The sequence below is a fragment of the Heteronotia binoei genome, chromosome 21 (assembly GCF_032191835.1).
Source record: "Heteronotia binoei isolate CCM8104 ecotype False Entrance Well chromosome 21, APGP_CSIRO_Hbin_v1, whole genome shotgun sequence".
Taxonomy (NCBI): domain Eukaryota; kingdom Metazoa; phylum Chordata; class Lepidosauria; order Squamata; family Gekkonidae; genus Heteronotia; species Heteronotia binoei.
In genome coordinates this window covers 198,135,102-198,150,076 of record NC_083243.1, presented here as the reverse complement: position 1 = coordinate 198,150,076, position 14,975 = coordinate 198,135,102, and the positions used below count along the sequence as shown (strand labels likewise).

General features: G+C 50.4%; 1 protein-coding gene across 2 annotated transcripts in view; it reads right to left on the bottom strand.

The window, feature by feature from the left end:
• Window positions 1-14,975, bottom strand: part of DPP10 (dipeptidyl peptidase like 10) — a 512,154-nt gene that overhangs the window by 98,070 nt on the left and 399,109 nt on the right. For both annotated transcript variants that reach the window (XM_060262084.1, XM_060262085.1), the window contains one exon: window positions 11,648-11,702. In XM_060262084.1, the coding sequence (XP_060118067.1) occupies window positions 11,648-11,702 (55 nt within the window). The remainder of the gene's footprint in view (window positions 1-11,647; window positions 11,703-14,975) is intronic.

Here is a 14,975-nt window from a genome sequence, read left to right as displayed (position 1 = left end):
GCCTCTAGGGCCAGATTTTCAGGGGAAAGAGGAGGTTGACAGCCTCTAGGGCCAGATTGACAGGCAAGAGGGGAGACTGACAGCCTCTAGGGCCAGATTGACAGGCAAGAGGGGAGATTGACTGCCTCTGAGACCAAATCGACAGGGAGAAAGGGAGATTGACAGCCTCTAGGGCCAGACTGACAGGCAAGAGGGGAGATGGACAGCCTCTAGGGCCAGATTTTCAGGGGAAAGAGGAGGTTGACAGCCTCTAGGGCCAGATTGACAGGCAAGAGGGGAGACTGGCAGCCTCTAGGGCTAGATTGACAGGCAAGAGTGGAGATTGGCAGCCTCTAGGGCCAGATTGACAGGGGAAAGGGGAGGTTGACAGCCTCTAGGGCCATATTGACAGGCAAGAGGGGAGATTGGCAGCCTCTAGGGCCCGATTGACAGGAGAAAGGGGAGATGGAAAGCCTCTAGGGCCAGATTGACAGGGGGAAGGGAGATGGACAGACTCTAGGGCCAGATGGACAGGGGAAAGGGGAGGTTGACAGCCTCTAGGGCCAGATTGACAGGGGAAAGGGGAGATGGAAAGCCTCTTGGGCCAGATTGTCAGGGGAAAGGGAGGTTGACAGCCTCTAGGGCCAGATTGACAGGCAAGAGGGGAGACTGGCAGCCTCTAGGGCTAGATTGAAAGGCAAGAGGGGAGATTGGCAGCCTCTAGGGCCAGATGGACAGGGGAAAGGGGAGATGGACAGCCTCTAGGACCAGATCAACAGAGGGAAAGGGAGATTGACAGCCTCTAGGACAGGGGTGGAGAACCTCTGTCCTGAGGGCTGTATACGGCCCTTGAGGCCATTTAGTGTGGCCCTCAGAGATTGCTGGACTGGCTGGCCAGCGAGGATTGTGGGGCCCAGCTGCACTCTGCAGCAGTCTCCTCAGGGCCAGGCAGGGATCACAGGGCCCAGATGTACTATGCGGCAGCCTCCCTGGGGCCTGGCTGGCCGGCCAGAAGTGCTGCAGGGCCTGGAAAAGTTACTGTCACAGTTAAATTTGCACTTGATTATTCCAGATGGTGTGGCCTAATATGCTAATATTAGGGGATGTGGTCTAATATGCTACTGAGTTCCTGCTGGCCTTTTTCTACAAAAAAGCCCTGGACTTATGCATTTGCCTAGGGCAGCGGGCCAGGTGTGCGTGCCTAGGGCAGCGGGCCAGGTGTGCATGTGCGTGTGCCAGATTAGGCTCTCCCCACATGACTTCAAATAGAAAAACAATAATTTGCATTAATTTTACTGGCCTGAATCATTCTCCCTTAGCGGAGCACTGTTTTTTAAATTGATATTTTTTATGGCCCGCGAATGATGCTATAAATATCAATTTGGCCCTTGGCAGAAAGCAGGTTCCCCACCCCTGCTCTAGGACTAGATTGTCAGGGGGAAAGAGAGATTGACAGCCTCTAAAACTAGATTGTCAGGGGGAAAGGGAGATTGACAGCCTCTAGGACTAGATTGTCAGGGGGACAGGGAAACTGACAGCTTCCAGGACTACATTGTCAGGGGAGATGTTAGATTCACAGCTTCTGAGAGTGGATTGCCAGCAGAAAAGGGAGATTGCCTCGAGGTGCTCTGGCACCCAGAACCTGGTTATCATGGAAACCAAAGTCCTTTTTAGGGAGACACCTGGAGGATTGGCACCCTTGGGAACTGCATGCCTTTCCTTTTCCCAGGACTCCCTACAGTAGCATGATCAAATGCAGTTGGGGAATTATGTGTTACAAAGTTTTACTGCCAACCTTTCAAATAGCTAAAAGTTCATTTTTTAAAACTAGTGAAAAATTACAAACATAATCTTAGCACAGCACACGATAAACTGCCAGAAGATCAAGTAAAGGTTAGTTTGAAACACATTCTTCCTTGTCTGGTTTGAAGACTTGCCCTACCAGATGTTTAAGCAGAGCAGGCCCATTTATGCTTAGTTACATTTTGTAATGACACCTAATTGCTTCAGGCTTCCTGCATCCAGTCAGGGCAAGCCACATGGTCAAATATGGCTGCCGGCTACTGCTTGGAGAGCCACAGTCTATCTTCCAGTCCCAGCTGCAAGAGAGAGGCAGCCTTGTGCTCTTCAGAGTAAGCACTTTTGTTCATTCTCTGACTCAACCCACTTTACATCACTCTCAACCCACCTAGCTTTACGCTTCTTTTCCTGTTGTCCCCAGGAAGCCTCTTCTGTGGAAGGCATTCTGGGGAAAACCCAGGCGTTCCGGGAAACCTCCACCTGATTCCTGGGGCTGGTCTAGCCCAATGTCCTTTCCACTCTTTTTCCTGCATGGAGGAGAAGGTTGCCCATGGTCTCTTCCAGTAGTGCCATTAGTATCTCTCAAGAGACAGCCCAAATGCTAGGGGCTACATTCCCACCCCCTTCCTGCCAGTCTCTGAGCTCAGATACAGAAACTTTTAAAGCAGGCTTACCACTGCTCCAGGAGGCAAGGCATTTCTCCACATAGCCAATATAAGCTTGCCACAAAAATTTTATTTTTCATGTCCCTAACTTTGCCTGACGAACATTTGTCAATTTCCCTGATCACCATTCGAGTATAACCACAAGTTTAAAAATGAATAGGTCGTGTTGCATTAATGCAAGGCTTAATGAAATGTTCTACTCTACAAGTGCCTACTCTCAACTGCAACAATATCTGTCAGAGTAAAATTGTTACTATCAGCTTCTTTCAACATTAACTGCAAGTGCAACAAAATCTGTTTTGCAATTGCACCAGAAATTACACCAAGATACAAACTTCAAGTAAACTTTGAATGCTGACAAGTAGGAATTTTCCCAAAGCTGGGAAAGTTTCACTTTCATATTCTGGTTCCAGAAAGTGTAATGTGTCATGGGTGCTGGGGACCCTGCAGAGGAAGTTGAGTCTGACGAGGAAACTGTGCCCCTGCCACCTGCACCAGTGCCCCTGCCTCCTGCTGGAGAAGATCCCAGCCCCCCTGCCTCGCCCTCTCGGGTGGCTCGTGTGCGTGACCGCCTCCGGCAGGATCTCAGGGATCGGAGGAGGGCGGCACGCTCACAAGCAAGACGCTCCCTGAGCCCTGAGTTCTGAGAGGATTCTGGCCCTCCTAAGAGCAAGGATGCTTGAGTTATGACAGGATCCTGGCTGCCTCCCTGAGCCAGCAATTAGCCCAAACGGGCAACAGCCAGCAGAGGGCTATATAGCTGTGGGCTTTGGGAGGAGGCTTTGTGGAAGCAACTAGTCATCTCCCTGACATCCTAGCATCCACTCCGGCTTGACTTTGGTTCCTGACTCCCTGACTTTGGCTTTTGACTTCTGGACTCCCTGACCTCGGCTTCTGGACCTCGGACCTGCAATACTTGTACACTGATTTGGATTTGGCGCCTCAGACCCTCCTGCTTACTGGCTACAGACCTCGGACTGCCTCTGGACTTTGCCTGACCCGGCCCCAGCCGTGACAGATTGCTTCCACCCGACAAACACCCACTCCACAGGATGGATGCTGAAGCAAGTGAAACCACAGAACTACTGGCTGCGCTCCAAGCCCAGGTACAGCAGCTAACACAGGCAGTAGTGCACTTGCAGCAACAACCTGCGGCCAGTGCTCCAGCCAAGTGCCCAGTTTCCCCACCTGACAGATTTGGGGGTGCCGTGGAAGAATTTCCTGCCTTCCTAGCACAGTGTCGGCTGTACTTTGAACTGAGAGCACGGGACTTCCTCAATGACAAGACAAAGGTGTGTTTCATCATCAGTCTGTTAAAGGGGCAGGCGGCCAAATGGGCCACACCCTTGCTGGTCGCATCCTCTCCCCTACTAACTAATTACCAAGGGTTTGAGGCCCACCTGTCTGCTGCTTTCTCTAGCCCAGTCCAAGCAGCCACAGCCAACCGGAAGATCAGGGCACTGAAACAAGGCAAATCCTCGGTGGCTCAGTATGCCACCGAATTCAAGCTCCTGGGCCAAGACTTGGCGTGGAATGAAGCTGCCCAGATGGACCAGTTTACCGAGGGGTTGGCAGAGGAGGTCCTGGATGAACTGGCCAGGGTGGAGCCACCACCCACGCTTCAACAACTTATCACCCTCTGCCTCCGCATCGATGGCCGCCTGGAAAGTCGCCGCCAAGCCAAGACCAGAGGGCGCCAGCTCCCTGCGCCGTGCCACTTGGCTCCTCGCCCATCCTCAGCTCGTACCAGCGCCGAGGACGAGCCTATGCGGCTTGGAGCTGCTCGACCCTGCCTGACCCCAGAGGAAAAGGCCAGACGCCGCACACAGAATCTGTGCCTCTACTGCGGCACGGCAGGCCACTATGCCTCTGGCTGCCCTGCTAAGCATCAGATACCCGGGCCTTCACCGCCACCGCTGCCAAAAGGGCAGCCCCAGGCGTAAGTGGACCCCCCAGCCTGGGGCGACTAGCTGGGTCCTCCGAACAGCGGGCTGATACCCCGGGCCCGTTCCTGCTACCAGTCAAACTCCGTCTGCCTGACGAACGCTGGCTGTTCGTGTATGCCATGCTGGACTCGGGAGCAGCCCACTGTTTTATAGATGCCGCCTTTGTAAAACAGCACCAGATCCCGGTGCAGACAAAAGAGACTCCGTCGCTGGTGGAGGCTATTGACGGGCGCCTCCTCCGTTCTGGGCCTGTCACCCAGGAGACCTGTCCCATCACCTTCCACGTCCAGCAGCACCAAGAACAGCTGCAGTTTAATGTCGCCCGCATGCCTCGCTTCCCACTGATTCTGGGCCTTTCCTGGCTGAAGCTGCACAACCCCATCGTGGACTGGGCCCAGCAGGAACTACGTTTCCAAGACCCATGCCCCCATCTGACTCCTCCCACCACTCTGGCAGCTGGCATCCCGAGTGGTGGTCCTCAGCTCCCTCAGAAGTATGCGGATTTCGCCGATGTCTTCGAAGAGACGGGAGCGGATCAGCTTCCCCCTCACCGGCCCTATGACTGTGCCATTGACTTGGTACCTGGGGCACCACTCCCGGTGGGGCGTCTGTACCCAATGTCGGAGCCTGAGTTGGCCGCTCTGCGAGACTTCCTAGATAAGAACCTGAAACGCGGCTTCATCCGACCCTCAACCTCTCCCCTGTCTGCTCCAGTCCTCTTCGTGAAGAAGAAAAGTGGGGAGCTCCGGCTGTGCAATGATTACCGGGCCCTGAACAAGATCACCATCCGCGACCGGTACCCTCTACCACTGATCCCTGAACTCTTGGATCGCTTAAAGGGGGCCCAAATCTATACCAAGCTGGACCTCCGTGGAGCGTACAATTTGGTGCGCATACGACCTGGAGACGAATGGAAGACCGCATTTGGGACCCGGTACGGGCAGTACGAGCACCTGGTGATGCCCTTTGGATTGACCAACGCCCCCGCTGTCTTCCAGAGGTTCATGAACGACATATTCCGGGACCTGCTCGACCGCTTCGCAATCATATATCTAGATGACATTCTAATTTACTCCCGCAATCCTGCCCAGCACGCCGAGCACGTCCGCCAGGTCCTGCAGCGCCTACGAACCCATGGCCTCTACGCCAAGCTGGAGAAGTGCGACTTCGACCTGCGCTCTGTCGAGTTCCTCGGTCACATTGTGTCCCCGCAAGGGATCCTCATGGACCCGAAAAAAGTAGAAGCGGTCCTGACCTGGCAGGCTCCTCAGAATCGCAAAGACCTGCAGCGATTCCTTGGTTTTGCCAACTACTATCGGCAATTCATCCCGGCCTATGCCTCCCTGACAACACCCCTGACTCAACTACTCCGCCCCAAAGAACCCTTCTGCTGGTCCCCAGAGGCCGATAACGCCTTCTCCACCCTGAAGACCCGTTTTGCCACCGGGCCACTCCTGAGATACCCTGACCCCCAGCTTCCCTTTACGGTGGAAGCTGATGCCTCCAACGTGGCTCTGGGAGCAGTGCTGTCCCAGCGCGAGGAGCCGTCTCAGCCACTCCAGCCCTGCGCCTATTACTCGCGCCAGCTCACGGCTGCGGAAAGGAACTATACCATCTGGGAGAGGGAGTTGCTCGCGATCAAGGCGGCTTTTGAAGTTTGGAGGCACTACCTCGAAGGGGCTCGCCACCCTGTTCAAGTGCTCACTGACCACCGGAACCTAGAACACCTCCAGACCACCCGCCGTCTCAACCAGCGCCAGATCCGGTGGTCCCTATTCTTCTCTCGCTTTGACTTCCGGATCTCCTACATCCCCCATACCCAGAACCGGAAAGCAGACGCGCTGTCCCGGAAACCGGAATACGCCCCTGCTTCAACTGAGGCCGCGCCCGCTGCTCCCATCCTGCCGCCCTCAGTATTTGCAGCCACCTCCACTTCACCCACACTCGTGGAGGACATTCGTGCTAGCCAGGCCAACGATCCCTGGGTCCAGCAACACCTCCAGGTACTCCAAGATGACTCAGCAGGCGAGTTCACGACTCGAGGCGGTCTCTTGCTACACCGCGAACGCCTCTATGTGCTGCCCGGGCCCTTGCGGGCAGAAGTGCTACGCCTGACTCATGACTCGTTACCCGCCGGGCACTTTGGACAGCATAAGACCACCCACTTGCTGACGCGAGAATTCTGGTGGCCACGAGTGCGCTCCGATGTTGCCCGCTATGTCAGCTCCTGTGATGTCTGTCGGCGGGCCAAAGACGTCCCGGCCAAACCCTCGGGGTTGTTACAGCCCTTGCCCGCACCCTCAGGACCCTGGGACACCATCTCGATGGACTTCATTACAGAACTCCCACGATCCAAAGGTCAGACTTGCATCTTGGTGGTCGTCGACCTATTTACCAAGATGGCCCACTTCATTCCGTGTCCGAAACTTCCCACAGCTCAGGAGACAGCCCAGCTCTACCTGCAACACATCTTTCGTCTGCACGGACTCCCAGCCCACCTGATCTCAGACCGGGGCCCCCAGTTCTCCTCTCGGTTCTGGCAAGCCCTCCATTCCAGCCTGGGTACTCGAGTGCACCTGTCCTCAGCCTACCACCCACAGACTGACGGTCAGACAGAGCGCACCAATGCCACGCTAGAGCAATATCTCCGCTGTTACACCTGCTACCAGCAGGACGACTGGACCAGTCTGTTGCCTCTAGCGGAGTTTGCATACAACAACGCGGTCCACTCGTCCACCCAAATGACCCCGTTTGCTGCAACCTACGGGTACCACCCTCGGTTCTTCCCGGCGATCCTGCCACCCACGAATGTCCCCGCCGTCGAGGCCTACCTGCAAGAACTCCGCGCCAGCCAAGACTTGCTCCGGGAGCAGCTACAGCGGGCCAAGGAAGCCTATAAACTGGCTGCGGACCGGAAGAGGCAGGAAGGCCCCCCAATCCAGCCAGGGGATCAGGTGTGGCTCTCAACTCGCTACCTGCGCGGTTCATTGGACCCTACCCCGTCACGGACCAAATAAACCCCGTCGCCTTCAGGCTCCAGTTGCCACCCCACCTCCGCATTCACCCTGTGTTCCATCGCTCCCTCCTTGTTCCAGCTGCACCCCCTGACCCAGCTCGGCCTCCTTGCCCACCGCCGCCACCACCGGTGTTGGTGGATGACGAGGAAGAATATGAGGTGCGTCAGATCCTGGACTCCCGGTACCATCGTGGAGGCCTCCAATACCTGGTGGACTGGGAGGGATATGGCCCAGAAGACCGGTCTTGGGAGCCCGAGGACAATCTTCATGCCCTGGACTTGGTGCACCGGTTCCACAACGACCACCCCGACCTTCCAGGTCCCTCGACGGAGGGGGGCCCTGGGGGGGGGATAGTGTCATGGGTGCTGGGGACCCTGCAGAGGAAGTTGAGTCTGACAAGGAAACTGTGCCCCTGCCACCTGCACCAGTGCCCCTGCTGGAGAAGATCCCAGCCCCCCTGCCTCGCCCTCTCGGGTGGCTCGTGTGCGTGACCGCCTCCGGCAGGACCTCAGGGATCGGAGGAGGGCGGCACGCTCACAAGCAAGACGCTCCCTGAGCCCTGAGTTCTGAGAGGATTCTGGCCCTCCTAAGAGCAAGGATGCTTGAGTTATGACAGGATCCTGGCTGCCTCCCTGAGCCAGCAATTAGCCCAAACGGGCAACAGCCAGCAGAGGGCTATATAGCTGTGGGCTTTGGGAGGAGGCTTTGTGGAAGCAACTAGTCATCTCCCTGACATCCTAGCATCCACTCCGGCTTGACTTTGGTTCCTGACTCCCTGACTTTGGCTTTTGACTTCTGGACTCCCTGACCTCGGCTTCTGGACCTCGGACCTGCGATACTTGTACACTGATTTGGATTTGGCGCCTCAGACCCTCCTGCTTACTGGCTACAGACCTCGGACTGCCTCTGGACTTTGCCTGACCCGGCCCCAGCCGTGACATAATGAGCAGACCAGCAGCAAGGAAGTAGGTGGAGGCTCTGCAATCTGGAGAAGCACACGAAAAGGGTTATAGGGCTGGTACTCTGTAAACTCCAGTGGGAAAAAGCGATAACTTTTGCAAAATTTAGTTTGCATGGGGCAGAGTGGAGAGTGCTAGTTGTCTGTGAAATCCAACAGCAAAACTAATTTGCAACTCTGTACTGGGTTTCAGCAGGAGACAAATGTCCATTCCATTTTGAAGCACGACCCAAAAACACGTTTATTTTTATATGTAAGTGTGACGGAAAGCAATGGGTTAACCATAATCTGAAGACGCACAGGGCTGCGTCAGGTGACCTGAGGGTGGGGGCAAAGTGGTGAGAGCTCTCAGGGAGGGAAAAGTTAGTTGAAGGAGAGAAACTGCTGAGGCAGGAGTTCAGTCAGTTGATGTCTGACAGAGTGGAGGCCTGTCAGAGAAGTCTGTCAGTGGGGACCTGACAGAGACTGAGAGGGTCAGTTCGAGCCTGCCAGAAGGGCTGAGAGGGCAGCTGATCCTGTGAAGAAGCTGGAGACGGGGAAGTCTTCCAGAGACTGCCAGCTTGACAAAACCAGCCAAGAGGGCTGTGTGTGTGTGAGTCAGTTAAGACCGGAATGGTCACAGACACCTGGAAACTACTCTAAAGGTCTAGTGAGGAGGTTGAGGGAGTGGATGTGGGTCTGAGACACCAAGAAGGGCTGAGAGGAGAGACTCCAGTCGAGGGGTGAGACTAGACACATCAATCCCAAGAGGCCAGACCTTGGCTAGAGGTGGAGAGTGAGTTAATGGGAAACTGTGTAACTGTGAAAGACTCAAGAAAGTAAAAGTGAATGTAAAGCCTGAAACAACAGAACAAAGTATAAGCCTGTGTAAATATCTCCCATATCCCCAGTTTAAGACTTTTTGTTACAATAAATCTGTGGTTTAAGTTAAAGTTCTCGTGAGCCTATATTGTGTGGGAAGAATAAACAAAGCTGCTGTGGTCCCATCAAATAAACAAGTAAAAATACCCCGAAGAGACTAAAGTATAGAGATCCAGTGAGGCCGTGAGGCGGGCGCTGCAATAGTAAGTTGAATGCAGCACTAGCAGGTAGGGATGAAAACAGTTAGATATGTAAAGTTTGTATATTGATAAATGTTTAAACTAGCCTTGCTTTGCAAATGCTACAGGCAGACCTTGGAAAGCATGCAGGGGCAGAGCTCAACAAACACATTAGGCCGGTTGCTAGAGGCTGTGGGGTTGATAAAAAGGTGAAGCTGGGAAAGGGCATTGTATTCTGGAAGTTGTCAGCCTCCCCTTTCCCCTGACAATCTAGTCTTAGAGGCTGTCAGTCTCCCCTTTCCCCTGTCAATCAGGCCCTAGAGGCTGCCAATCTCCCTTTACACCTGTCAATCTATTCTTAGAAGCTGTCAATCTCCCTTTTCCCCTGTCAATCTAGTCCTAGAGGCTGTCAGTCTCCTCTTTCCCCTGACAATCTAGTCCTAGAGCCTGTCAGTCTCCCCTTTCCCCTGTGCAATCTGGCCCTAGAGGCTATCAACCTCCCTTTTGCCTGTCAATCTAGTGCTAGAGGCTGTCATCCTTCCCTTTCCCCTGACAATCCAGTCCTAGAGGCTAGAAGACTACCTTTCCCCCTGTCAATCCAATCCTGGAGATTGGCAAGGTACATCTTCCCCCGTCAATCCAATCCTGGAGGTTGGCAGACTACCTTTCCCCCTGTCAATCCAGTTCTGGAAGTTGGCAAAGTACATTTTCACCTGTCAATCCAGTCCTGGAGGCTGGCAGACTACCTTTCCCCTTGTCAATCCAATCCTGGAGGTTGGGAGAGTACATTTCCCCCTGTCAATCCAGTCCTGGAGGCGGGCAGAGCACATTTTCCCCTGTCAATTCAGTCCTTGAGGTTGGCAAAGCACCTTTTCCCCTGTCAATCCAGTCCTGGGGGTTGGCAAAGTACATTTTCGCCTGTCAGTCCTGTCCTGGAGGTTGGCAAAGCACCTTTCCCCCTGTCAATCCAGTCCTGGAGGTTGGCAAAGCACCTTTCCCCCTGTCAATCCAGTCCTGGGGGTTGGCAAAGTACATTTTCGCCTGTCAATCCAGTCCTGGAGGTTGGCAAAGCACCTTTCCCCCCGTCAATCCAGTCCTGGGGGTTGGCAAAGCACCTTTCCCCCCGTCAATCCAGTCCTGGGGGTTGGCAAAGCACTGTCAATCCAGTACTGGAGGTTGTTAGATGATTGTCCATAGGAAACAATAGCAGAGCCTGGATGAGAGCCTGGATGGTCCATAGGATATAATGGGAGAGAAGATTATCCATTCCAGGTTTTTGTTGCAGCCGTTTCTGTGCTTCTGTGTATTTCAATGAAGCCCATGCAAGTCAATGGACCATCTTCTCTCCCATTATATCCTATGGACCAGCCAGGCTCTGCTATTGTTTCCTATGGACCATCTTGTCATTTGTTTTAGTATGTCCCGCTGGAACGGGTCCAGAGGAGGGCGACAAAGATGGAGAGGGGTCTGGAGATCAGGTCCTATGAAGAAAGGAGCTGGGCATGTTTAGCCTGGAGAGGAGGCAGCTGAGAGGTGATATGATCACCATCTTTAAGTACTTGAAGGACTGTCATATAGAAGATGATGTGGAATTGTTTTCTGTGGCCCCGGAAGGTTGGACCAGAACCAATGAGTTGAAATTAAATCAAAAGAGTTTCTGGCTCAACATTGGGAAGAACTTCCTGACCGTTTGAGCGATTCCTCAGTGGAACAGGCTTCCTCAGGTGGTGGTGGCCTTTCTGTCCGTGGAGGTTTTTAAACAGAGGCTAGATGGCCATCTGACAGCAATGAAGATCCTGTGAATTTAGGGGGAGGTGTTTGTGAGTTTCCTGCATTGTGCAGGGGGCTGGACTAGATGACCCTGTAGGTACCTTCCAACTTTCTGATTCAAAGGAAGGAAGGAAGACTGTTCAGTGGAACTTTTCTTCATGGTAGAAAAATAAACTAAGTAATTATATCTAAATATATAACAAACAAGTTGAGCATTCATAACCTCTAAAATAAATTGGACTTAAAATATGGATTGAAATTTGTTGCAGACTACGGTCTGAGGGTATAGCTATGTATGTGTGAATTTTGGTCCTTTTAAGAGTTTAGTCTTCAAGTTAGTAGACTCTGATTGCTAACTTCATCTTAAATTATCTTAATTGTAACCTTTTTGGGAAAAAAAACCACAGAGAATTCAGAATGTACAAAATGGCGCCAACAAGAACGGCTGGTATTTTGGGTTCCTGAATTTTACCTTTCCAAATATGCTCAACCTGTTAGAATCAATGAATGGTTGTTTCAGCAATGATCTGTAATAAAGACAGTAATAGCATAGTATTAAAAAGACATATTTTGGCTTCGTTATTTGCTGAAAAAATGTTCATAGTCGTTTCTATTTCATTACAGAGATTTAAAAACAGAATATAAAATAAGCATTATTTTGCTTATGGCTTGCAAATGTCTTTTTATCCTTCTAATAATACCTGCTGGAAACTACAGTTTTTATCATGACAATAGTCACAATTATAAATTATCTTGCAGAAGAAATTCAGCAGCAATGTCAGTTGATAAAATATAAACAAGACTCTATGAACCCACAGCAAATTTGTTGCCCCTGCACAGGACGCTGAGAAAGAAAAGAGGATATTGGAATTACTCTTTACATCTTAATAATATAGGGTCAAAACATGACTTGACTTCTGGTGAGGATGATGGCAGACTGAGCGCCTTTGCATTTTGCGAAGGAATGCCACTGTCATGAAAACCAGTTTGGAGGACTTCTCCAGCTGTTGATTTACTTCTCTGGACTAAAGAGAAGGTTAAGAGATTACTTCATTTATTCTTGGAATGGTAGCTCCTTTGGGTTTCAGTCAAGAGGGGAAGTCTCTGTGATAGCCAAAGGGTAAAATGCTAGAGAAGGAGAAACATCGAGCTCACAGTCATATTGAAACCCCTCTGGGGGGGAATCCAGCCTGACCTAGCCTTAAACTTTAAGGTAATTATTTATACAATTGAGAAGGATTTATTTTCATCTATGACTGAAGGAGCCAAGGATGAGATGAACTTCTTTCTTACAAGGCTGTATAATTTAACAATATTTATGAAGCATTGACATTTTGAGACTTTCTTGTACAAAGAGCACAATATTAACAATCAAATAGGGGGAGTTATCCATTTTTTATTATTGATTAATTTGCATTTGGATGTTTGATAGCCATGGAGCTATGTGAGAAGGAACTTTAGGTTTTGTTTTTTTTAATGAGATTTCTAACTGGATGGGCATTTGTAAATATATGAATTAATTGCTGACATGTTATTACCATGGGGATCTAAATATGTAAACAAAGGAGATGGAGGTGGAACTGCATGGCACAGTGAATACTTTATGATGTTTCCAATTGGTGGGTATTTATACATTTATGACCTAACTAATGATGAGTCATTATCATAGGGATTGTAAGCAAAGGTATTATTTGAACTGAACTCTGTTCCTGTTTTGTCTAGCCTGCCGGGCTGGGGCTGTTTGGAGACTAGATTGTTCTTTTTAAATTTGTGTTGGATAATGTTTGTTTCTGGACCTTAAACCAGATTGTGGATTTTAGTTTACAATGGAGACTCCCAGGACAAGAGCTGATTCAACAGAATTAAAAAGGTAAAGGTAGTCCCCTGTGCAAGCACCAGTTGTTACTGACTCTGGGGTGACATCGCATCATGACATTTTCATGGCAGACTTTTTACGGAGTGGTTTGCCATTGCCTTCCCCAGTCATCTACACTTTACCCCCAGCAAGCTGGGTACTCATTTTACTGACCTCAGAAGGATGGAAGGATGAGTCAACCTTGAGCTGGTTACCTGAACCCGACTTCCGCCGGGATTGAACTCAGGTCATGAGCAGAGAGCTTCGATTGCAGTACTGCTGCTTTACCGCTCTGTGGCACAGGGCTACCTTTCAATAGAATTGCCACCTGAACTTCTGCATAAGCTGCTTCATCAAGTGTTTAATAGAAACAGTGGGAAAATATAGAAAATAAACTTGAAAAGATAGATAAGAAAATAATACAAGAGGTTAAAAATTAGAAAGTTCTTTAACACAGATTTCTGGACATGTAAAACAGATTTCTGATACAGCAGAAATTATGGAATGTAAATCACAGGTGCATGAGAAAGAATAAGAAAAATTCAAGACAGCTTGCCAGTTTAAAGTTAAGGGAGAAAAAGTATTCACTCAGGCTGAAATGTATTCTAGAGTGTACTGATGAAAATATAGAAAAAGATATAAAAGCCTTATCAAGCATGCTATTTCTGTGTATTAGATCAATACAATTACTGGAATTCAATTCCTCTCTCTCTGCTCTCAAATCTCTTCCTTCCCATAGTTGCATTTCAAAGCTTACTCCCCCCTCCCTTTTCTCGCCTTTCTCTTCCTTTCTCACCTCTGGTTAGAAAATGTAGGAATGCAAGTAACTTTGATGATAGAAGGAAAAGAGGTGCCTCCCCTGAAGAGTTCCCATTCATACCTCTTATCAAGAGAAGCAGGAATGTCTGGGAACCAGGGAAGTTATAACCACATGATAGTAACTGGTAGTACTTTTGAATATCTGTAGCCATTCACACCTGTATGTTATGACTTGAAGCTATCTGTCAAGATCGACTGATTATGACTAAAGACTGGGGGATCTTGGCCTAAGTATCAGGCCTGGTTAAAATCATAATGGATCCATTGCTGCTAATGTTCTACCCTTAGTTACTTCCCTTCCCCTCTTTTCTTATTTTGATTTGCAATTGTGTGAAAGAAATAGTCCGCGCCTTCTCAGGGCCTGAGGTGGGAGTAATCCTTGAATGATAATGCAAGGACAGGAGGCCAGCTATTGCCTGAGAAAGTATCTGGTAGTTATGTGTGAATGTTTCCTCCTGAACCCCCCCCCCCGTAGGAATGTTTTTGAAGTGTATCTTAAAACCCATGTAACAATGTATTGGTTTCATTCTTAGCAAGCTAGAGGCTTGCGCCAGAGTACCGGTTATCAATAAATGTAGTCTTAGTATCAACTTTGTTTGCTGATGATGTTTGCTGATGATGCTGCACTTGTCTCCCACTCGGTATCAGCTCTGCAGCATATGATGTCCTGCTTTGCAGAGGCTGCCAAGCTATTTGGCCTAGAAGTTAGTCTGAAGAAGACAGAAGTTCTCCACCAGCCTGCACCCCAGGAAGATTATCACCCTCCTTGCATCACTGTGGGTGAATCAGTTTTGAAGACAGTCCAGCAGTTCAGCTACCTGGGGTGCATCATCTCCTCAGACGCCAAAATCGACAAGGAGATTGACAATAGACTGGCAAAGGCAAACCGTGCATTTGGCCGACTGCATAAAAGGGTGTGGAGCAACAAGCATCTGAAAAAAGGCACAAAGATCAATGTTTACAAAGCGGTTGTGATGACAACCCTCATCTACAGCTCCGAATCGTGGGTTTTATACCATCATCACCTGTGACTCCTTGAGCGCTTTCATCAGTGCTGCCTTCGCACCATCCTCAACATCCACTGGAGTGACTTTGTGACCAACAGTGAAGTCCTCAAGCGGGTGGA